Here is a 25,548-nt window from a genome sequence, read left to right as displayed (position 1 = left end):
GGGAAAACTCCTTGGGACTGATGGCAGATCAGGGGCCCTAAATAGTGTGTGATGCTGTAAAACCAGTGCAGGGAAAGCCTGGTATGCTTAAATTTTTGGGCACAGGTTATGTAAACCTGGGGTTCCATGGGATTTAGTCATGTTAGCTGCTGTGAGACATTAAGATTTCCAGGCTCCATAGTAAATTCAATGTAAATTTTTGTTTTCTTAAAATAATAAATTTGTGTTTAATTTTTTTGAGATATTTGATTTGTAACAGTGAATACAGACCCCGAGGAATAAGAGTTGTCATGATGTGAGAGGAGAAGGTGGTAGGCCTAAAAGGGTACAGGCACCACAGAGGTTATTTGTATTGCATAATTTAAATATAAGGAAACTTGAGAATTTGAAATTTTGTTGTTGGTTTGTACACCCATAAGAAGAGTATAGGCAGAATTTTTATTGTTATGAGATGTCTAATTTAATTGAAAAGAAGAAAGTTTAAAGATGCAAGGTAACATTATTATTGTAATAATTGAAAGAGATTAAGAGGTAGAGAGAAATAGGCAGTTTTTGTTTGTAAGTACTAAAGTTTACAAATAGAAATTTAGTAACTAAGAATGAATAATAAGTTAAGTCTAGTGTAAAAGTTTTTTTTAAGTTTGTTAAGTTAAGAGTCACAAGTAAATTTTTTTTTAGAGAGAATGTCTTTGATAGGAAGTATTAGAAACTTATGGGAATTTTAGGGTAACATAAATAATGTAGGTAATGAATAATAAATAGATGGTAGGTCTTAAGTTAGGATTAACATTTGAAGCAGAATTTAATAAAGAAGAAGGAAAATAAATAGGCCTAATGAAAAGAACAAAAAAGGATTTTATGGTAAAGCATTTTTTTTAAGTAATAAACAATGAATAATAATGTTGTTTCAGGGTAATGTGTACTAATAATACAATTTTTTTTTAGGACCAAAGAACAGGAATTATGTAATTTAAATTAACATGTATTTTTGAAACTGTTACAGATTCCTTAAGATGAGCTGAGCAGCAGTCCAGTTTACAAGATGACAAGAGTTCGAGAGACAAGATACAAGATCACTGAAACAAGAGCCAAGACTGAAGATTCAAGAGAAGAGAAAGCTGGCAGCCATGGACTTACAAGTGGAGATTAATAAGGTCATGTAAAGTTTTATTTTTTTTTATGGAAGACAGTAACTGGAGTTTTTTTTTTGTTATAAACATTATTTACAGAACTTTTTAGGTTATAGTAATGTAATGGAACTAGTGAGTTGTGGTAGCTGTCAAAAAGAACTAATACCTTAAGTTTAATTTTTAAAGTTAATTTTCTTAATTTACAGAGGGATTAGTAGTTTTTTTTAAACCTTATTTAGGTTGGAATTTAAATACAATAGCTTATTATAAATGTGTACGAACAGTTCAAGTTCACAGTACTGATAGGTAGGTCAGATGATCTTATTGATTTTGATGATTTGTTGTTTTGAGTTGATTTTTAAGTGTTGTGAATTAGACAATGAAATAGTTCTGAAAACTTAAATTATTTCAAGCTAAGAAATAGTAAAGTTAATTGTAACTCAAAGGACACCAGAATTTAATTTTTTTTTGAATTAGTAATGTTTGAAAATTTTATACTTTACAAGAAAGGTTATAAACAAACAGATCGGATGGAACAAGGATGCAGTAAATCACAATTTCATTTAGAATTATTGATTAGCTTTTGAGGTTATGAAGTAAAAGTAATTATAGTTTAAAAGTTTGAATAAAAAAAAATGTTTTTTTTTATTTGTTTGAAATAGAAAGTTTAAAAGTTAATTAGTCATGATCTAGGTGGGTGATGGGGTGGGAATTGGCCACTCTTTTTCCCTATAACCTCCCTAACATGGCCTTCTATTACAACTAACAGAAATAAAGAAGAAGAAAAATGAAGAATTATTAGTTAGAATGTTTCTTTCATGAAGATACCTGATGAACTTTTACTGTTTGGAAGAATAGAAGCAAGGTTAGTCAGATATTTTTACTCAGAAGAAGAAGAAGATAAAGCAGTTTTATGACTCGACAAGCCAGAGATTGGTGTTTCCCCTCTGCGCTTCTATTGACTACGTTGTTTACTCTCATGGGATAGCTGGTTCGGCACCATGGAGAGAGATTGGTGGGCATTGTGGTTGCCCCCAGAAGAAAAGAAGAGTAGAAGAGGTTATGGGTGGGTCATGTGAACTGACCTTCAACCCAGTTACTTCGTGGGGACTATTTGCTGTATAGAGAAGATCAAGACTCAAGAGTTAGGGAAAATCATTGGAGGTCATGTTTCCCTTCCTTAAGTTTTTCCTATCAAATTATTTGCCTGATTAGATTATGCTAAGGGTGGGATACTTTATGTTAGCAGTTGAATTAATTAATTTTATTTTTTTGTGTGTTTGTATCCTTGCCCATCGATTGCAGTTTAGTAGTTAGTTTTGTATTTGTCAGGCGTGATGGTAATGCCTGTTGATGATGTTTCAGAATTGTAATCTGTTCGTGATGAGGATGGCACAACTCCGAAGCAGATGTGGGGAGAAGTTGTGAGCTGCCCTGGAAGCCAGTCCAGTAGCTGTTGGAGTTGAGTGGTGTTTGCTGATGGCCAGCCCAGGGAGCTACTCTTCTCGACAACACTGACTTCGAGGAGTTGCACCAACCTTCACGAGATAAGAGTTTAATTAATTGAAACACTGTAAGGACACTTAATTTTTTTTGAAGAACGAAAGAAGTATGGTAATAAACGGAAACTGAAAAAAAAAAAATAATAATTATCAAGAATTTGCACATTGTTTAACGAATACTGAGAAACTAAGAACAGTAATTTAATTTGTAAAGAGAGCTTCACTAACAGAACAATTTATTTTAGAATTGAGAACTCGAGCCTCTGAAGGTTCCTGTGAGAACAAACCAGATAAAAGTTTTACATTTAATTTTATGAATACTTGTTGTTTTAAAATAAATCTTATGCAGAATCTAGATGTATGTTCAGACAGCAAGGAACTAAGAAAATTATTATTTTTGTGAAATGAGGAATTTATAGTTATGGTTTAATGGAAAAAGACAATTTGTAATTTTGAGGTAGCTCGATGGGGCTCGAGCTCTGTGAGGGGAGGGTTATGTCGCGGGTTGAAATTTTGCAGGGTTGTTGAAATCAAATTTAGGGACTTTACTGACGGGACTCTGGGCTGGCTGCTCTGTTCACTCGTCAGCGCAAGTGGCGTGACCATGTAATTGGGGCACGGGGCCGGCGCGGCGCGCTGCGGGCTTGCAGAATTTTGTTTGTTTGTTTGGCCGCGCGCTGGCGCAGCCACGGGCCGCAGTTACTGGGGCGCGCTGTCGTAACAAGCCGCGCGGTGTGGCCTGCACATCGGGGTAGAGGGGGGGTAGTCTTCCCAGATGTTCTAGTTAGTTGTTTAGTAAATTTGACTTCAATAACGAGCTTTTGTTATGCTAGGCGCGGCAGGGCGCGCGAATTTAAGCGCAAGTGATTGGTGACTCGGGGCTCACTCAGGCGGAGGCTATGCGTCTCACCTGTGGTCACGAGTTGTTAGTTCGTTCGTGATGTAGGAATTCAGGCTCACTCAGGCGGAGGCTATGCGTCTCACCTGTGGTCACGAGTTGTTAGTTCGTTCGTGATGTAGGAATTCAGGCTCACTCAGGCGGAGGCTATGCGTCTCACCTGTGGTCACGAGTTGTTAGTTCGTTCGTGATGTAGGAATTCAGGCTCACTCAGGCGGAGGCTATGCGTCTCACCTGTGGTCACGAGTTGTTAGTTCGTTCGTGATGTAGGAATTCAAGCTTTCGGGCGGAAGCTATGGCCGACGCCAGAGGCCACGAGTCGTTTAATTTAAGTTAGGTCATAATGTAGTCATCTTCAAGCTTTCGGGCGGAGGCTATGGCCCTCGTCAGGGGTCACGCGTCATAGTTTTTAAAATGTAATGTTCGTTCGGGATTTCAAGGGCAGGAGAGGCCCCTACGTTATTTTTTTAAAGTAATCGATCAAGAAAGGCTTTTCGGAAAATGTGAGTATGGACTTATCTTTGTTTTAATTTTAAGTATTAATTATGATTTGAGGTATTCGGAAGGACTAGGGAAGTGTTTAGTGAAGTTCTCTCATTCTCTCTCTTGTAAGGTCGTTCAATCGTTAAGGAAGTAAAGAAGAGTATTGTTTTAAATTTTAATCCCGATGTGTAAATGTTCGTCAAGAATGATGTTGATTATTTGACTTTAAGAATAAAATAATTTTAATTTAGTATTATGTTATTTTGCAAAATCTCCTTAGTTCAGCTCTCACCAGACATCCTGTACGGGATGACGAACCTATGATCCTAGGTACAGTAAAGTATTTTATGAAGTTAAGACTAGTTGATGCCAAGCGAGTTGTTTCTATGTAAAGAGCTACGATTCTCGCCCCCCCCTCTGAAGGTGGATCGTGACAATATCATACTTGTTGGAAGAAACTAATTACATCGTAGCAAAGACACTTCGTTTATTTACTTCTTCACTACAAACAACGACTACAAAGCTCACTCACATCATTTTACACACCGATGACTACAACTAAAAAAAAAAAACAATGCAGGGCTGCAACTCCAACACATGAAATATCACTAATATAATCTTTACTTCCCAACACTTCCCTTTAAATTAAATTATTAATAGTTATATTGTGTGCATATATATATACATATATATATATATATATATATATATATATATATATACATATATATATATATATATATGATGTGTACATATATGATACATATATATATATATATGTATCATATATGTGTATCATAAGGTACAATGCACTAGACAAGACCCATTTCAATCAAAAATTTGCAATGTTTCTCCTTTGACAAAGGTTTTGTCAGCATGTCCGATACCATTTGTTCAGTAGGTAAATAACATACTTGGATGGTCTTTTGCTGGACATGTTCTCTCAGGAAATGGTAACGTATGTCAATGTGCTTAGACCTCTGACTCACGACTCTGTTTTTTAACAGACAAATGGCCCCTCTGTTATCACAATATATGATGGATGGTCCAACCTCCTGAGGCTGCAATTCTTTTATCAATTCCCTAAGCCACAGAACCTCTTGGACAGTGAAACTGAGTGCTATATATTCTGCTTCCACCGTGCTCAGTGCCACTGTTCTTTGTTTCTTGCTGTGCCAGGAGATTAGACCCCCCATGAATTTAGAACTACAACCTGTTACTGAGTGCCTCCTGTTATTTTCGCTGCCCCAGTCTGCATCACTGAAAGCAATCATTTCCGGGTCAGAGTTCCTGTCATATTGCAGTTTCAGATTCTTTGTACCATTCAGGTACCTGAGGATGCGTTTAACGGCAACCCAATGACACATCATTGGATAACTGTTGAACTGACTGACACAATTTACAGCTTGTGCAATGTCGGGCCTAGATGTCTGACACAAATACAACAAACTACCAACCGCCTGCTGAAAAGGAACCTCTGTGTCATCTTTCTCGCTTTCTTCATAGCACTCATCACCTTCACTAAATTCTGTTGTATTTCTCGGAGTTCCCTGAAGTTTCACATCTAAATCCATGGGAGTTGCGACGGGCTTACTGTCAGACATTTTGAAGCGTACAAGGATCTCGTCGATATAGGGGCGTTGATCAATCCATAACTTGCCAGAGAGCTGATCCCTGGTGATGGACATCCCGAGGCAATATTTGGCTTCCCCTAGGTCCTTCATGTTGAACTTCATTTCAAGGCTTGACTTAACCATGTTTTTAAGATTTTCGTCGTTGGAGAACAACAGGAGGTCATCAACATATATAGCGACAACAATAACACTCTCGCCTTGACGTGTGAAGTAGATGCAAGGGTCTGCTTTTGATTGGTTAAGACCCATTTCGATGAGAACTTCATGGAGGCGTTGATTCCAACACCTACCACTCTGCTTTAGGCCATACATGGCCCTCCTCAGTCGCCAGACTTTGTTGTTTGGCTTTTCTCCAATTTCATCGGGTGGTTGTACGTAAATCTCTTCTTCGAGGAAACCATGTAGGTAAGCTGCCTTGACATCCATGTGTGCAATATTGAGATCGTCTTTCGTGGCTAGGGCAAACAGGTACCTGAGTGAGGAGTATTTGACAACTGGGGAGAACACATCTTCGTAATCTATACCTGGCCTTTGGCTACATCCTTTGACGACCAAGCGATCTTTGTAATTTGGCTGTTCTGAGGAGCTCTTGAGCTTGAATACCCACTTGGTTTTCAAAGGTACTCTCCCTTTTGGTAAATCAGTCCACTCATATGTTTCATTGCATGAAAAAGATTTCAACTCTTCGTCCATTGCTGCTTTCCACTTCGAAGCCTGTGGACTCTCCAGAGCTTCCCTTGGAGTCAAGGGCTCATCTTTACCTGAAGCAAAGTATGATACAAAGTCCTTGTCACTTTTAGTTTTTCGGAGGCGTGTAGACCGTCATAGGTGGAGTTCCTGTTCCAAAGGTTCCTTATCAGAAAAACCATAGAAAGGTTCTTCGGCACTGTCGGACATGTCTTCATTGGGATCACGGCTGTCATGAGTTTCTTGATCCTCACTAGTACCATCTGCCTCACAACTCTCGTTTGGAAGATCAGTCAGGGGCATTGTTAAAACATCCTTGTTAGGGCTGTCTTGCGTGTGACTTCTTTCTGGTGGACTCATGACTAAAGGGTTGCTCTGGCTAAGCATTTTGCCTTCCAGAAAAATTACATCACGGCTGACCGTTATTGCTTTGGTGTTAGGGTTTATCAAGCGATATCCCTTTGTGTCTTCACTATATCCCACGAATTTCATCTTCTCAGAACGGGCGTCCCATTTTTTTCTCTTTTCTTTGGGTACTTGAACCATGGCTTCACACCCAAACAACTTCAGATGGCTCAGGTTTGGTTTCTTCGAGTACCAAGCTTCATATGGGGTTTGGCCTTGGAGGGCTTTGGTAGGACTTCTATTATTCAAGTATACCGCTGTCGTAACAGCTTCTGCCCAGTATTCTTTAGGGAGGTGAGCATCTTGTAATAAACACCTAGCCTTATCGACTGTCTTTCTAATTGACCGTTCTCCCACTCCGTTCTGTTGAGGTGTATAGATGACAGTCCTTTGGTGCCTTATGCCTTTCTCTTTTAGGTATTGTGACATTTTATAATTCACGTACTCCGTCCCGTTGTCTGATCGCAGCATTTTTATCTTCCTGTTGAGCTGGTTCTCTACCAACGCACAGTACTCTCTGAAAAAGTCAGGCACTTGATCCTTGGACTTTAACCCGCCAGTGCACGGGTTGGGTCTGTGAGACCCAGCAGCACGTAATTCTTCGAATCGCCAAGAGATGGCAGAAGCTGTTTACTTGTGCAACCTGATAGCTTCCTATCTAAACCTGTTTAGTATCTCTGTGGACTTGCAGCAGAGTGGCAGTTATAGTTTCCGAAGTACTGTGGATTTTATCGACTGGTGGGTCTGTGGGACCCAACCCGTACAATTATGTAAGTTTTTTTTAATCTATGCTTTGACTGTTAATTTATTTTTCTTGCTTCTCCACACAGCCTTTGAAATTAAATACATGTGTATTAAAATAGGTATAGGTTTAGTCTATATATGGTGATGATTTTCTCTTCTAGGTCACGTAGGAAACAGTTGTACAATTTGAGTAATCCACGCGATGTGGAACAAGTTATGGCACTTCTAGAAGAAACGTTGTCCGATGATGATATTTCTGACTGTACAGACACATGCCGATCAAGATTATGCAGTTAGCAGCGACCATAATAGTTCTTCAGAAAATGATTCAGATGAAGAAAAAATACAATCAAATAACACTGAGGACAATTACTTTTTAGGGAAAGACAGGAAGACAAAGTGGGGAAAAAGTAGACCAATGCAAAGTGTTCGTACTAGAAGTCACAATATTGTAAAAAAACTTCCAGGTGTTACAGGGCTAGGAAAAAAAGAAAAAAGTGTTAGTGGATGCTGGAGTTTGTTTTTTGACAACAATATGATTGAAAAAATTGTTGTGTTCACAAACAAATACATTTTAAAAATTTCTTCTAGTTATAAAGATCCTAGTGACTGTAAACCAACATCACTGACAGAAATAAAATCTCTCCTTGGTCTACTCTACGGAATGGGTTTCCTGCATGGTGGAAGAATGAATATCCAAGACTTTTGGTCTACTGATGGTTTAGGAACGGAGCGGTTTCCAGCAACCATGGCTTTCAGACGCTTCCGATTTCTTCTGAAATGTATTCGCTTTGATGATATCGAAACCAGGCAGCAGAGGAGAGAGAGAGTGACAAACTGGCAGCAGTGAGGGAAATTTTCGAAGCATTCAATGGAAACTGTAAAAAATACTATTCCATGGGTGAGTTTATGACATTGGATGAAATGCTTCTTTCTTTCAGAGGACGATGTGGTTTTAGAATGTATATTCCGTCGAAACCAGGGAAATATGGTATAAAAGTTTTTGCACTGGTTGATGCTAAAATGTATTATACATACAATCTTGAAATATATTGTGGTAAGCAACCTGCAGGACCATATCAAGATGTGAGCTTCAAACCGAGTGATATTGTTGAAAGAATGTGCTTGCCTGTTTCTGGAAGTGGGCGTAATTTGACGATAGATAACTGGTTCACATCGTACGATATTGTTGCAAAAATGAAGAATGAACACAACATAACTATTGTTGGAACTGTCAGAAAAAATAAGAAGGAGCTGCCACCACACTTTATTACAGCTGCAAAACGGGAACCTCACAGCAGTGTATTCGGCTTTCAAGAAAACATGACTCTCGTTTCTTATGTTCCAAAACGAGGAAAAACTGTATTGTTGTTGTCGTCTATGCATGCCGATGATAAAATTGACGAGAGCACAGGAGAACAAAAAAAGCCAGAGATCATCACATTTTATAATTCAACCAAAGGTGGTGTGGATTGTGTCGATGAGAGGATTGCATTCTATAATGTGGCTCGAAACACTAGAAGATGGACAATGGTAATTTTCTACGCAATGCTCAATATTGCAGGTGTCAATGCTTATTTGGTTTATCGAGCAAATGATCCCACTTCCCAAGATGGAAAAAACAGAAGAACGTTTCTGAGAAAACTGATGTTCAACCTTACGGAGGAGCACATCAAAGAGAGAGCCATGTGTAAATTTCTTCCTAAAAGCATTCACAGTGCTGCAAAAAGAATATCTGGGTTGCCAGAAGAAGAAGAGCAAACAAGTGATGGAAACAAAAGAGGACGATGTGCTTACTGTAAAGACAGGAAAACTCGCTACTCTTGTTTCAAGTGCAGAAAATATCTGTGTTTAGAGCACAGTGCCATCATGTGCAGTGACTGTAAAAATGACATGTGAAGTTTATGTGAAAAGTCATGGCAAAACTTTCATATCAACAGTAATTTTGTAATTTTTATTCCATAATAGATCTTGTGTGCAATATTATAGTGATTTGTAAAATAATGGCTAGGAATTGAGCAAACAAGATCGCAAGAAAATTGTATGTATTTGTGTGTGTGTAGGCTATATATATATATATATATATTTTTTTTTTTTTTTCAAAAATTTTGTATTGCTGCAAAAGTATTATACAGGTTGGATGGAGGAATATTGAATCGAATAAATTTCATAAATGGGACGAGCTGTGAACTGTAAAGACAGAAAATCTCACTACTCATGTCGCCAGTTCATAAAAATTTATATGTCTTTTTAGAGTAAAATGTGTTTATGTAATGACTGTAATGATCCTGTGTGAAGTTTAGTTAGTTATTGCTTCTCCCATAAAGGTGTCACAGAAGTTTCAAGTCAATTTTAATTGAACATTTCTGTTTTTTATGCTTTAGTGAAATATTCTGCAAAATAATGTAGTCTTTTACAAAAAAAAATATTTGAAAATTTGTACTAAATTTTTTAAAAGTATATGATTGCATATATTGAACGTCGATTGTATAGCAATTACCATAACAAATAATAAAATACATAGTCAAAATAATAACTTTTTTTCAGCATATTTATGTATGGGTCTGAGAGACCCAACCCGTTCAATTATGTAAGTTTTTTTAACCCGTGCACTGGCGGGTTAAGGCGTAGACATGGGTGTACCTGGAATAGTCGTCCACTAAGATAAAGAAGTACCTGTTGCCTCCAAGGGAAGTGGTTTCCATCGGTCCGCACAAGTCTGTGTGAATCAATTCAAGTGGTTCCTTAGACCGATATTCACTTCTTTTGAAGGGCTGTCGACTGTGCTTCCCTAAAATGCACACTTCACAGGGTTTTGCACTGCATTCAACACTCTCGACACCGATGGCCATACACTTTAGTGAAGCCATATCTTTCCTGTTTAGGTGACCTAATCGCCTATGCCATAAATCCTGTTGTGAGGTGATGACACAGGCCCGGTGATTAGTTGGTATATCAAGCTGGTAAACTCCTCCATGTTCTGTTGCTGTGGCAATAAGCTTGTCCTCGCTGTTGTAGATTTTTCCACCATCACCATCAAAAATAACCTTGTTGCCCTTCTGTACAATTTTGTTGACAGAGAGAAGGTTAGTGGTGATGTTTGGTGAGTAGAACACATCCCTAACCTCAACAACATCGTCTCTCCCAGACACTGAAACACTGATATTTATGTTCCCCACTGATTCTGTTTTAATTGTCTCGCCATTCGCAGTGAAGATTTCCAGCTCACTTTTATTTGAATCCTTAGAATGTCTGTACTTGGTGAGGTGCATTGAGGCACATGAGTCTAGATACCAATGTTCACATTCATTTGATGAATTAGAGAATAAGCATGCAAGAAATGCACTTCGGTCCTCTCCCTTCACCAGTTCTAGTTTGGCTTCGGCACTCAGCCGCAACATGTCCTACCTTGTTACAATTATAACATCGGAATGTGTGAGGCCATCTCCTTTCAGGTTTGTTTACATTTAAGTACATTTAAGTAGTTCCTGTTGTTGCTGGCGGGATGTGTCTTATTTCGTTGACCACTGTAGAGTGCTGAATCTCCTGGTTTGCTTTCACTACATTTTACATCCTGCAAAAGCTTGATTTTAATGGTGTCTGCGGTAATCTGAGTACCAGAATTCTCTAATGCCATTATCATTGGTTTGTATTCATCCGGTAGGCCTGCCAGCAACAACGTGCCAATCCATTCGTCTGAGATGTCAAATTTAATTTCCCGGAGCCGCTGTGCCGTAGATATAATTTGATTCACGTACTCTTCGACAGAACTGCAATTATCTAGCCGGGTGAGGATCAGTTGTCTAAGTAACCCTACCTTGCGAGTCAGTCCCGAGTCCTCGAACAAAGTTTGTATGGTGTCCCAAGCTTCTTTCCATGTACAGCATTTTTCAATGTGGTGGATTAGGTCCTTTTCCACCAGCAACGATATCTTCGCTAGTGCTTTACCGTCTTTTCGTTTTTCGTTTTCATCTGTGATACCCTCATTTACGACATCCCAGTGGTCATCCAGCTTTAAAAGGGCCCTCATGTGGAATTTCCAAGAACAGTAGTTCTCACGCCCTTTTAATTTCTCAACGAAGTTCAATGCATTCGCCGCCATGAACAAAACAAAATTAAAATATTCGCGTACGCGCACGAATGTCTCCGATTTCTTTTTCAATTTACAGTTCCTGGGCCCATAACCCATGTTGGAAGAAACTAATTACATCGTAGCAAAAACACTTCGTTTATTTACTTCTTCACTACAAACAACGACTACAAAGCTCACTCACATCATTTTACACACCGATGACTACAACTAAAAAAAAAAACAATGCAGGGCTGCAACTCCAACACATGAAATATCACTAATATAATAATTTACTTCCCAAAAATACTGAAAAATAAACATATGTAGCTAAACACAATAAATTACAATAGCAAAATACTCTGGATGTATCTTAAAACATACACCCAGCGCCTGTAGGCCAGACTGGAAACAATGTTTGACAAGTACAAAGCACAACACCCTAATTTATAAATATACATATACATACATATACCTGGGACTGACATTTCGAATGATGTAGGCTAGCTGAGCGAGGCGTATATAGCATGTGTCGTGGGCGATGGTGTTCGGTCGATGAAGTCGGTAGCAGGACAAGTATAATCTAAAGTGCAACAATTCAACTTCACTCAGTCGAGTAAAGAAACACATCAAGAACCTTTCCAGCCGCCTCCACATCATCGAAACTGGGATGGTCTCTGCTTCGATTCGTTTATAGGTCTGGAACGTAGTAGGCAGTGTCTTATAGAAGTTACACTTAATTTATCACAGCATTGGGTAGTTATATTGTTTCTAGTACAGAACCACTTCCAAGTCACTGGACATCGAAATATGTCTCAAGTATGGCAATATTCCATTGCTTTGAACTTAAATTGTTCATTACATTCAATGATGTTTTTGGTTTGTCAATTAATACCAAACATATTCTTAAAATATTTTCCGAATTCGTTATATTGTAGGCCTGTTTCAGTGAAACCATTGAATATATATAATGTATAGAAGTCGCGAGGGGATACGATTTATTCTGCCAGTTTTGGAATCCAAACTGAGGTAGTTGGAAGCTCCCCCGCCAGACAGCTCTGCTTTCGAAAAGAAGGCACTCGTGGTTACAGTCTCCCACGCTAGAGCGCAATAGCATCGCTTGTCTCAAGGTCGTGCGCGTACTCTCTCTCTCTCTCTCTCTCTCATTCCCTTGTAGTATGTTTCCGTTGCTTTGTGGAGGGCCGACGCATTGACAAGGCGGGAGTTCATGCTCGTCAAAAAGATGCGTGAATATATTTAACACAAATGTATTTTGTGTAAAGAACCGAAAGCAAAAAATAATTCCTTGAAATATTACACAATTATTTAAAAACAGCCACATAAATCAGTAATTCATTGGTGTTTTATCCCAGATGGTGTAATAATTATTGTATTTTAATAAAAATTGGTCCAATTGAATATAAAATAAATAGTTAATGCACCAACTTAATTCAAGTACCTCAAAGAATCCACTTTAATATGAATTCAATCAAATGCATGCAAAGCGGAAATTATAAAATACCAGCCACTGTTATATAAGTTGTTGATCAGTGTAAATCTGTGCACGAACTTTGTCATATATTCATAAAAACTTTAGTAAGCTACAACACAAGAAACTCATTTTTATCGGGGAAAAATTGTATGTTAAAGAAATAACTAAACAGGAAACATGTACATACATATTATTTATGTTTGCATACGTGCAGTGAATATTATTTTGCAGTGACAAATTAATATTTTATTAACATGGCTAGATCTAAAAAAAGTTTATATAAAATTTTAAAAATATTTACTACCTATACTTTTCAGAAGAAAGGTTTGTAAATTCTCCTTCAGGAGTATTAAACAACACAGTGCATTAAATTGCATTACAAGTCACATAAAAAAATTTAAAAATGGGTGGAAGTAAAATAAAAATATCACAAACAAATGATTATACGTACTATTATATCATCTTTATAATTTCCAAATAACGAGGGCCCAGTAACTTTGAGTTAAGTTGGTGTATACAACTCTTGCGAAAAACATTTCTCTGTATTCTAGAGCGGTTTGAAGAGTTTATTTACTTGCACAAAAACTTTTAATGTAAAAAAGCCACATAATTATCCTATCATAGTAAGTGACATTTTTGACAGGTCGTACAACCAAATTTGAGACTTTGACATATGAATTATGTGAAGCATTAAGAATTTGCGAAGCAATAAACAAAACTAACACATATCCATGTAGTGCAAGACTAGCTAATCATGTATTAACTTTTGTTTATTATACAGTAAAATATTCAGCTGTCGCAACAAATGTAATTTAAAGCCACCTTAAGTGAAACAGACTGTGGCTTAATGAGGCCCAGTAATTTTGAGAGAAATTGTAATCGTGTAAGTTCCCATGTACCACAGCTGTATTTAAATGTTTATGCACAATAAATTTCAATATCACTTAACATCTTAAAAAATAAAACAAAAAGAAAACAAAATACAAAATAAATTTTAAAGAATTGTTTCATTCTAAATATCAGCATATAAAACTCTTCTATGGCGTATAAAATTTTTGTAACTTTTACTTCCGTACATTATTAACGATACGAAACATGCACAATGCCATCTAATGCTATTTATCAAAACTATTATTTCATTGTCCCTAGTTATACGTTACGTATACGTTTTATACGGTAAGTGAAATAATCTCATTATTAAGTACTATTTTTTAAAACATTAACTAATATACACTAATATTATAAAAAGGAAAGATATGTTTGTTTGTTTGTTTGGTTGTATTGAATAGGCTCCGAAACTACTGGACCGATTTGAAAAATTCTTTTTCCATTTGAAGCCGACATTATCCCTGATGAACATAGGCTACTTTTTACCGCGATATTTATTAACCACATTATTTAAGTAACATATTTTAATTTTTCTATCTTTGTAATTCAGTAACTAGCAACTGTCCGTCATCGTGTCTCCCTTGACGCTCGCGTTCCCACCACCGCCTGCCAGACAAGTCAGAGAGAATACGCGTCGCAATCGCTTGCCAGAGAGTCAAGTATTGAGCGTTCACAACGGCTTGCTGAACAAAATTTGCGAACGTCTAAAGTCCGCGCGCAAGAGTCGAGTATCGAGAGTTCGCAGCAGCTTGAAGAACAAAATATTAGAAATGTACAAGCTCACGCTTGGGAATTGAGCTCTGAGCGTCCAGCCAGACGTTTAACGCGCACATTAATATCGAGTACTGCCACTCAGTTCAAGCCATCAAATACATTTGTAAATATATCAATAAAGGAACTGACCAAGCTACGAAAGAATACATAAAACAACAAAAAAAAATACAAAATATACTGAGAGAATGAAAATAGGTGTAAGTATATAATAGTAGGTATAGGTAAGCACAAAAAAATTACAAATATAACAAAAATATATGTACAGTAGATACGCGCATAACTCTGAACGACTGCAACAAAATAATGTCTTATTTTTTTAAATGGGTACACCAACCGTGCGAAGCCGGGCTGGGCAGCTATATTCAATAAATTGTTTCCGACGCGGACAAAGTCGCGGGTTTCAGATATGTATCATATAGTCATTAATTTTTGCGAATCAATATTTAAAATAAAACCATATTTTGAACGGAACACTGACTATTGGCCCAATACAAAGTTTTAATAGCTAATTTTCACTTCACTCGGGTACAGAATCCCATCATTCAGTGATTCCCGTGGCTAGCTTCTTTTGGGATTTCATCATTCTCAAAGCGACAGTAAGGGAAGCTCCTCTTCAAGGTCGCCTAACGATGCTGATAAGACCTGCCGGGTAATTTGAATCGTTGGTCTGGGATTTCGAAAAAGAGGGGGGGGGGGGGGTGAAGGATGATGTCACGACTGGGCTGGTTAACCTAGTTCTGCCAAATACCGCCAGGGGCGTATACGGCCGATACCCAGCGATTTAAGCGATCGTAGCGGCGGAGCTTGGAACTACAACAATTCTTCTGAGAAACCGGACAGAAAATTTAACCTGGGCTCGCGACTTCTATACATTATATATATTCAATGGTGAAACCGAATGTTACTATTGTATCTCACATAAATTTGTATTATAAAAATATAAAAAATATTTTTAAGAGAAGTGCAACTCAAAAACTAACATAACATAAAAACTATTTTGAGAATAACATAAAGTGGTCTGGTTGACCGGGATGAACATAGTCGTTTCACATACTAATATATATAAAAATGTAACACTGCGTCTTAATGCAGATTTAAAAAATCTGAGTCTCATGGTACCTACTATTGTGAGTTATGTTGTGAACTAGAAAAAAAGTAAATGGAAAACTGTAAATGCTAACAAATTCACTCAAAACTATGCAATTCATTTAATGTCATAAACCTAAATATAAGCACAAATTTTAAGTGAAAACACATTGGCACTTCATTTCTTAGATTTGACTTTCTTTTTCATTTCTTCCTGTGCTTGAATAATGTAGGGTGGGTCTCTAATACTCATTTTTCTCTTTATTCTGCTATCTGTAATTTCTGGCAACACACAGTCCATATACAATTTTTGTAGTTTTGGAATCATCACATTTGTCCATAAGTTACAATCTTTTTCTATCCTCTCAATGAAAAAATCGTTTTCGGTTGATACTACAAAGTCTTAATATCTTCTCCCTACAATGTTCAGTTGCCCCTGAACTTGATAGTAGTATTTGTGATTTTTTTTCAAGTGCAGGTGCCTATTTTAATTCCAAACACACTGATGATTTTTTATCTTGAACAACATCCAATAACTTCCGGTCTTTTACAGAGGGTAGACACTTAACTTCCACTATTACATCTTCATCCACCAGACCATCAGGAGTTGCAGCGAGGAATGGTTGGTCACAACAAATAAAGAGGCCACATGGGTTTACAGTTACTCCGTTTGCATCACCGTATTTTAGCAATGCTTCTGGTTCATGTACCCTCCCATACATTACTGATAAGGAGTTCAATTCTGATTATTCTCATTACTGATAAGGAATTCAAATAATAAATTTCGGACAAAATTGTGACATGATGTGTTATCGCGCCGGTTGATAACAGTTACAAAATTGGATGCAGTAAGACGATTGAGGCGATACTCGTGCCATTATTATTATGCTGACCTCGTGTTGCAATCTCTATAGAATCTCTTTTTTTCTATGGTGTCAGCTTCTTCTTTAAGATTCAGTAACACTTGGTCACAGCAGTTTGCCAATCTTGTTCTGGAATGTCGAGTTCTGGTAGTATATCTTCATCTCCATAGTGTTCATCTGGTCCTCCTCCTTGCCTTCTTTTTATCTTGGGTGCACCTTTCTCGTGGTAGTTGAGTTTACGTTTCGAAGACTTCTCTTCACGTTTGTTGCATAGTTTTTTGCACACTGAACCGGGACTGCGACTGTGCATTTTCTTCCAAGGGCCACTTGTGTGCGCAATAGCTGCTCCATAACTACGTCTATAGTAGCTTCCACGCTTACCAAAATCAATGATTTTACCTCCAGTAAACTTGGCATTTAGAGCCATATACCTGTAACAAAAATGTTTACTGATAATATAGTATTTAATATTGTAAATATAAGTTTAGAAAACTTAAACATGCATAAGTCATAAAAATGTTAAGTGACACTCACCTTTCTGCAGAGTTTGTAGTGCTGTTACTAACGAGTTTGTCAGCTTTCTTCTCCAAGTTCGCTATTAAAATTTGGAGAGGCTGGAGGAGTCCAGCCTTTTCTAGGTCAGGAAGAAAAATTTTTTCTTCAGTTGATTTTCTGCTGCAGAATGTTGCCCAGCAATTTTCATGGTACCCAAAAACATGATCTGGAGCATTTCGCAAATCTGCTCTGAGTGTTTCGACTGCACAAATACCATCAATTTTAAAAGATTATTTTATGGCTGTTCGTATTCCTTTGACTAGTCTTTCTAATCTTGATATTTTATTATCAATAGTAGTCTCCAAAATAAGTTTTCTACCTTCTAATGAGTATGATGTGTTTGTTGCTAACTTATGGATTTTCTCACAAAATGCCCTAGTAACATGGTTAGCACACTCTACTTTTGTGAGAAGTCTTCCATAGCTACACGTTTGTTGAATTGCTGCAATAACTGCAGCATCTCCATCTCCAGTATAATGCTTATACATAGTTCCGTGCATTTCGATGCTTCGATTAAATCCTTCGCAGATAATATCTTTCTCCATCTTTGTGGAAGATCCTGTGTGGTTTTTGTAGCACACATGTTCTGGCACGTCTTTGTGTTCAGATTTTGCCAAGGAACAAATACTACAGTACTTGTTTTTGACTCCGAGAAAAATAATTTTTTGGGTTTCTTGTCCAATTATAACAGCCTGCAAATCAGAGAAGTAAGATATTAACAAAGGCGATCGACTACATGCGCATTTGAAACAAATATGCATTACAAGTATGCAAGTATTTTTTTTAAGGTAAAGCAGTAAATGTAGTTTCAAAAATAATGTATAAAATTGAATAGCTGAGTGGAAAAGGTTTATATTTCATATATACATGTTTTGAGAAAAATAGTAAAAACTGATTTGTACGAAAACTACACTTAAAAAAATACTGGCACACATAATAAAGAGAAACGAACACTATTTGACAAAGAAAATGCACCTGTAAACTATTCAATGAAATGTTCAGCATCATTTTCAACAATGGCCTACCACTGCAATATTATCCTTCTTACACTAAATGGATAGAGTATAATAAATACTACAAAATGGCTATCTCAGGTTCATTTCGCCATTTTGTGGAATGTTACCCTTTTTCCACTCAGCTTTTCAATTTGAAGACCTCTTTAAATAAATGACATTTTAGGTTTATTTACTACAGTCAATATGCACTGACCTTGCAATTTATGTCATCCAGCATTATGTCAGAAAATTAAGGAAACTGTTCAAAATGGCGGGCACCTAAACAGATTCACGATCTTCAACGACGGAGCATGCAGTCTTCAGCCGTCGTTATGACGTCTTGAACAGTCGGAACGTCAGCATCAGGTGCATGGATGCGAGTGATGAGGTTCGTCACTGAATCCACGGGAGTCTCCTACACTAGTGACTTCATGAAGCCCCAGAGAAAACAATTCATGTTGGTGAGATCAAGGGAATGTTGCGACCATGGTACTGGCTCGCCACGTCAGATACGACGTTTAAATAGGCTATAGTATGCTCAGTCGCTGTCAATCGTGCATTTCTGTAGGGGCCACCATTTTGAACAGTTTCCTTAACTGTGTGACTAGCTGCTGGATGACATTAATTGCATGGTCAGTGCATATCACGTTTATTGCGGGTAACCTACCAAAAATACTTGGACGCCTTGTAGCAAAGTAACGATTCGTTTACGATCATGTGTTTACTAGCAACTGCTGTTCCACTGGCCATGTAGGCCTACTGGCAGCCAATTTGCGTTGTTACAAGAATTATGAATCATTGTTTATTGTGACGTAAAAAACGAACTTGGCTAATAAGAAAAATATAACTTTCCGTTCTAGTGGAATATTATGTTGTGAAGTTGATGAATATTTCAGTTTTACCTGTTCACATGAAGATTCATGTTTTTGGAATTTTTCCCCTGACAGTGGAGGAATATCCATTACAGATAGCAATTATTCTACTTGGCTGTGACCGATTCCTATAGACAGAGCACCCCATAGCACACTGTCATTGATGTCATCAGAATATTTTGGTTCATGCGATGTAATCTTTTTAATTTCATTGCAACTTTCACATTGGAATTTCCATGTGGAAAAAAGCCCGCAACAATTTTCTTTCTTGAAAATGAATTTCCCTAAAGTACATTTTTTCTTATGGTCCTCCATTACTGTCATTTATTTCATCAAGTGAGAAATATCCACACATCTATTTCCCAGCAGTCTATCTTCTATAGGTATGTGGTTACTGTCACGTTCGACAACAAGATCAGGGAAGTCACTTTCATTTTCCTTATGAATATTGTCCAAAAAACTGACGTCATCGCCGAAATCCTCAAGGTTCTCGTGTTCAGCTATTGGAAGTGATATTTTTTCTAAGCTGGAAATTTCTTCGTCTAGCCTGAAAGATTTTCAAATGTGTATAATAATAACATAATCATCAACAGGTAAAAAAGATAATTCAATCATTAAAAATTTTTAAGGGACGTTTTACAGTGTTATTTGCAACCACCCATTTTGTAGTGGTGTTGTAATATAAAAGCTGAAGATTTCGGTTTATAGTGATTTACGTTCAAAAATTATAATATATTTTCAAAATAATAGGTTCAAGTGAAAATGTATGCTCGTTCCTAGTAATGACAAATCTTTTAACTCAATTGTCGCAAAGGAGTTTATGCTAGCTGTGTCACTAAAAATCCGAACCCAAACTTGGCCACGGCGATGAAAATCTAAAATCAAGTTTCATTCCGAAATAAACCTCATTTTTTTCGAACGTTTCTCAGTTTCGAGAAGTTTTGCTTTTTTTCCCTCCAAAACTTTTGCTTAATTTTCGATTTTATACTTCTTTTATATCTTAGTTTCCGTGGTATTTTCATCCTCGCCATGCTTTACCGACAAACGATTTGAACACTGCCACCAAACGCACTTCTCTCACGACTCACAAACGCTCACTAAACTTCTTTGACAACACTCAAACGCGCGCAAAATTTACTTGGTCTATCCCGGAGGGTGGCGGGCCGCTGCGGTCTGCAAGTAGTTGTCGCTGTGGCCGCTAGGAGCGCCTGCGTACGGTCGCTAGGGAGAAGGACTCGGGCTGCGAATGGCGACACGGCTCAAGCCTCGCGCTGCAGGAGCACGCGGCGAAAGGAAGTACAACACCATTATTACACCGTTAACCGCACAGCTACAACTGGTGCATCATTGTAAAGTAAAACGTTGTGGCTATAACATAATGTAAATCATATAACAAGACAATGCTTTTATTTATTCTATGGGGTCAAAGTTCCGTACAATATTTTTTCAATTAAAAAGGTCTGGAAAACAAATATTTTATTTATTTTAGTTGGTATTGCCCAAAAAAATTGAAATTTTCCCATATTGTTCTCAAATATATTTTGGACCGAAATGGATTTATTCATTACCCTGAGTTAAGTATTTTATCTCTTTTGTTTGGCAACAGTTACAGTTCTAAAACATTAATGTATTGAATTAAAAAATATTTTTTTCATATTTCAATTAGAATATCAAAGTTCTTTGTTAAATCCCGTTAAATGTAAATAAATTGTAATAGAGACAGAACTTTAAAACTGCAGTATTTACGAAATGTTTTAGCCTCTTGAACAGCTTTAACATACAGTACACGCCATCAATTCCCAACCACTGTAATGTGGCATGCAGTGTGCCAAGAAGCCCTTGTAGTGCGCTGCAAGGTTGTGGTATTTTATGAAAAACTCATATAAAATAGTTACATAAGTACCCCAACAAATTGTTACAACACCATTTTTGTAAATTACCACAAAAATATATAAATTTAATTTTTTAATAAATTTTCTCTAAAGAAATGCAGTAGAAAAATGTTAATACTAATAATGATGTTTTAAAAATAGTATATAAATGTAAGCAGAGTGCTACCAATATCAGCAAGGTATGATAAAAGTGACCTTTAAGTTTGCATTTTGTTAGCGTTAATTGGAACCAAAAAACATAAATCTTTTTTTTTCCTCCGGAATGATCACCTTTAATTTATTACAAAATAAATAACTATTACTTCTTTTACTATCAATAATATCCTAGTGTACTTACTTTATGGTTGATTTAAACCTTATTAATTTTAATACTACCTAATATTTGGCTACAGTTAACTCATAATTAAAAAAAATAATAATTTTGTTGCAGGCAGTTGATAATCCTGCTGTGGAGACTAGCTTTCTGGCTGGAGCTTCCAGAACAAGAGCTAGTTATAGCGGTGAAGGCAGTGTGTGTCTCAAGACTGAATGTGTACCAGAAGATTATACACAGGCAGAAACTGCTACCTGCGGTACTAGTTTGATGTCTTATGTTAGCGTCAGTGTTTCAACAGATTGCAAGGGTCTTCATCCTCATCAGCATTTGTGTTCTTCAAGTAAACAAGACAAAGATGCTCCAATTATAAGACAAGAGCCACTAGTACGTCATTTAGTTGAACACAACATATCTCTTACAGGGGAGCGTCCCTTCAAGTGTGATGTGTGTAGTAAATCATTTGCTAGAAAAAAAAATCTTACTGAACACAGAAAGTTACATACAGGAGAGAGTCCCTTCAAGTGCGATATGTGTAGTAAATCATTTAGTAGTAAAAAAAATCTTATTGTACACAATACATTACATACAGGGGAGCGTCCCTTCAAGTGTAACTTATGTACTAAGACTTTTAGATCTAAAAATTATCTCAGTGTACACAACATGTTACATACAGGAGAGCGTCCCTTCAAGTGCGATCTGTGTAGTAAGTCTTTCATTCATAAAAACAAAATGATTGTACACAACAGGTTACATACAGGAGAGCGTCCCTTCAATTGTGAATTATGTGGTAAGTCATTTAGTTCCAAAGAGTATCTGAACAAACACCTTAGGGTGCATACAGGGGAGCATCCCTTCAGGTGTGAATTATGTAGCAAGTCTTTTAGTTGTAAAAGGGATCTGATTGTACACATTAGGTTACATACCGGGGAGCGCCCCTTCAAGTGTGAATTTTGTAATAAGTCTCTAAGTTCTAAAAAGACTCTTATTATACACAGCAGATTACATACAGGAGAGAGTCCATTCAAGTGTCTTCTTTGTAATAAAACATTTAATACTAAAAAAATACTTGATGCACACAAGTCATCACATACAGGGGAGCGCCCCTTCAAGTGTGAATTATGTGGTAAGTTTTTTAGTTTTAAAAGGTATCTGAATCTACATATCAGAGTACATACAGGGGAGCATCCCTTGAAGTGTGAATTTTGTAGTAAGTCTTTTAGTTGTAAAAGGGATCTGATTGTACACATTAGGTTACATACAGGCGAGCGTCCCTTTAAGTGTAATCAGTGTAATAAATCATTTTCTAGGGAAGAAACATTTAATACACACTACAGATTCCACACAGGGGAGCGTTCCTTCAAGTGTGAAATATGTAGTAAGTCTTTTAGTTGTAAACAGGATCTGATTGTACATAACAGGTTACATACAGGGGAGTGTCCCTTTACATGTGATCTGTGTAGTAAATCATTTACTAGGAAAGATAAACTTATTAAACACATGAGATTACATACAGGAAAAGGCCTGGTTAATTGTTAACTGTGTAATAAATCATTTAATCATCTTGTTGTTCACACCAGAATGCATACTGTGAAGAATTTCTCATTACTCTGAAATCCAAGTCTGCGAAAGCTCCAGAAATAACTCCAGCTCAGATATAATTTGCTGCACTTCAGATGCAGAGACAATATCTTTGTGGGTGGGCAGTCTCAAGATACAAGTCTAGAGGAGCTGTAACAGTTTTAATTCAAGGTTACAGTTCAAGAAGGAATTGTGAAAGAAACCCTGGTCTACATGTCTACCTTAGCTTTTTTTTATTATTTTTTTTTAGCCAATTTGATATCTGTAGATTAAGTTTTAATAGTCACAGTAAAAAAAGAAAAATTCTATCTATCTCCAAAACTTATACTCAAAAAATATGGCATTTGATTTTAATGTATCATTACATGGTCAGTATTGAAACCTGACAACTCGTAAGCGTGGGGATGCGAGAAGGAATGGAATAAATTTGTAAGATGATAGTGAAATGAGAATGTTTGTTGGTGAACTTTGGTGATGAACTACTAGTAACTTTCATGTTTAACCAATACGTAATCGCATAGGTAACTAGTACCATATCTGCCGAATTTTACGGATTGACCGTAAAACTTACGGGAAGGTAAGGTTTCTTGTGGTTTAAAGATCAAAAGCAAATTTTTTGGGTAGGACAGTTTAGTGCTGGTTCTTCTTGAGAGTGTTTGTGTTATGTTGACTGTGGTGCAGAAGAAAGAAGCTTTTCTGCAAGCTGTAATTAACTGTCATGCCAAGTGGCTTTGTTGTGAGATGATTGTGTTTCGTTACTTGGCAATTTGTTTTTATTTTTTTACTTGAATATTAATTTTAACTTTATTTCTCTTCATCATCTGTTGTCTTGGGGTGGTTGCGGTAGGAGTAACAACACCGAGAAAAGATGGTGGCCGAGATGTTGGATAAAAAACTAATTTTTATTTAAGAACAGAATTATAGGTACAGGTTATGTAGAACTTTGTGAAACTTTTTTTAATTGCAAACTAGTTTTGCATGAAAATAAATTTTTATTATTTATTTCAGTTTTTTCTGACCTTTAAATATGCTGCACTTAGCCACAGTTTTTTTATGCTTAATTTTTAGTTTGCCTTACTTTTTTTGTTGCTAAATTTTGTATTGTTTGTTGCATTTCACCAATACTTGTTAAGAAAAAGACATTAAAAGAATTATATTTGCGTGTTTAGTTGAAAGGTCACGACCCAAAATTTTTTAGGTAACAAAAGCCTAAACATGTCTTGTATACGAGTGTTATTTCAGCTATGAATTTAGCTAGAATAAATAAATAAGGTATATTAAGCTAGTTATTAGCACCAAGTTTTTATATTAAAATCTAAGTCCAAATGAATGTACTCTGTTTTTTAGAGCTATATGTAAAATTACTTTTTATTCAAAAGTGTGAGTGTAATTTTTTGCATTGGAAATATATATTTATATAAATATTTTTGATATTTCAAAGACATAATTGATTGTATGTTACTTTCAACATAAAAAATAAACAATATAAGAAAATTGGTGCTGATTTGTACTCATTAAGCAAAATTGGCGGCATATGATTTACCCTAAATATGATCTTTTCCAAACAGTTTACTGACAGGGACTTAAAAAAGGAGCCAGGTTTGTAACTTGAAAAAGTGATGCCCTGTAATAATGTGCAATTCCAAGACAATGTATATTAAACTGCCTATTTTACTCCAAGCTTCCGTGCACCATTACCAGTTCTCAACACATTCAATCAAAAACCATTAGTATATTAATAAATCAGAGCTGCGTAACTTACAGTTGGAAGATCCCTCGTTCACGATGTTGTACAATCCAGACCACATCGTGGATTGAGTATGAACAACTTGTAGATTTCACGTCAGGCCAATTTCTTACATAAATGACGGTATTTCGTGGTGGCCCAAAATTGCAGTCTTGCCGCAATATACTTCACGGAACACCTCACATGAACCACCATGCACAAACACCACCTTTCACTATGGCGATCACATACCTTTTCTCTTATCACAAGACGGCACACAGCACACTTCACACTTGAATACCTCACAGTCTTTTGTTTCCTGATGTCATTGCCTGAGGCGCGATCTGTGGCAGTGGCGTAGCGTGGGTGGGGCGGAGGGGGCGGCCCGCCCCGGGCGGCAGCCCGCGGGGGCGGGTCGCCGGTGAAGCGGGTTGAGATCTGATCTATGATTCATTCATTACATGTGTCAGACACACTATAATGTTACATTTTTATCTAACATTTTGCGCACCAACTATTTTTTAATATTTATTTAAAAGAAAAACTGCGAAATCACTGACAGAGCTCTATATAACGTTTGTTTGTTTACATACGAACGGCAACATCGCATCACGCCGCGCCGCCCGGCGCGCGCGAGCCGAGTTGAGCGGCACTCCTTATTATGTTAATTACTCATACAAAATCTTTTGTTTCACGCGTCGGCCCGTGTCCATGTCTCTCTTTCGCACTCATTGAATTTAGTACTACGCATTGTACTGTACAGTTTGACCTTAACCCAGGGCAAACCAAACAACTTCCGCAAACCGGGACACAGTAAAACTCCTATATTGCCCCGTACCGCGAGCGCAGGTAAACCCAAAAAAATATTAAAACCCAAACTAATAGCAGGCTTAAAAAATACTAATAAGGTTGCGAACAGTGAGAGGAGGCAGCAAGTTAAAAAGACGCAAAATTTATAT

General features: G+C 37.0%; 1 protein-coding gene across 1 annotated transcript in view; it reads left to right on the top strand.

Moving 5' to 3' along the window:
- Window positions 1-25,535, top strand: part of LOC134537897 (zinc finger protein OZF-like) — a 38,258-nt gene extending 12,723 nt beyond the window's left edge. The window contains exon 2 of the mRNA XM_063378830.1: window positions 21,400-25,535. Within this exon, the coding sequence (XP_063234900.1) occupies window positions 21,400-22,821 (1,422 nt within the window). The 3' untranslated portion in view covers window positions 22,822-25,535. The remainder of the gene's footprint in view (window positions 1-21,399) is intronic.
- The last annotated feature ends 13 nt before the right edge of the window (window positions 25,536-25,548 follow it).

The sequence above is a fragment of the Bacillus rossius genome, chromosome 12, assembly GCF_032445375.1.
Source record: "Bacillus rossius redtenbacheri isolate Brsri chromosome 12, Brsri_v3, whole genome shotgun sequence".
In the NCBI taxonomy this organism is placed as follows: Eukaryota; Metazoa; Arthropoda; class Insecta; order Phasmatodea; family Bacillidae; genus Bacillus; species Bacillus rossius.
This window is presented reverse-complemented; position numbering and strand designations above follow the sequence as displayed.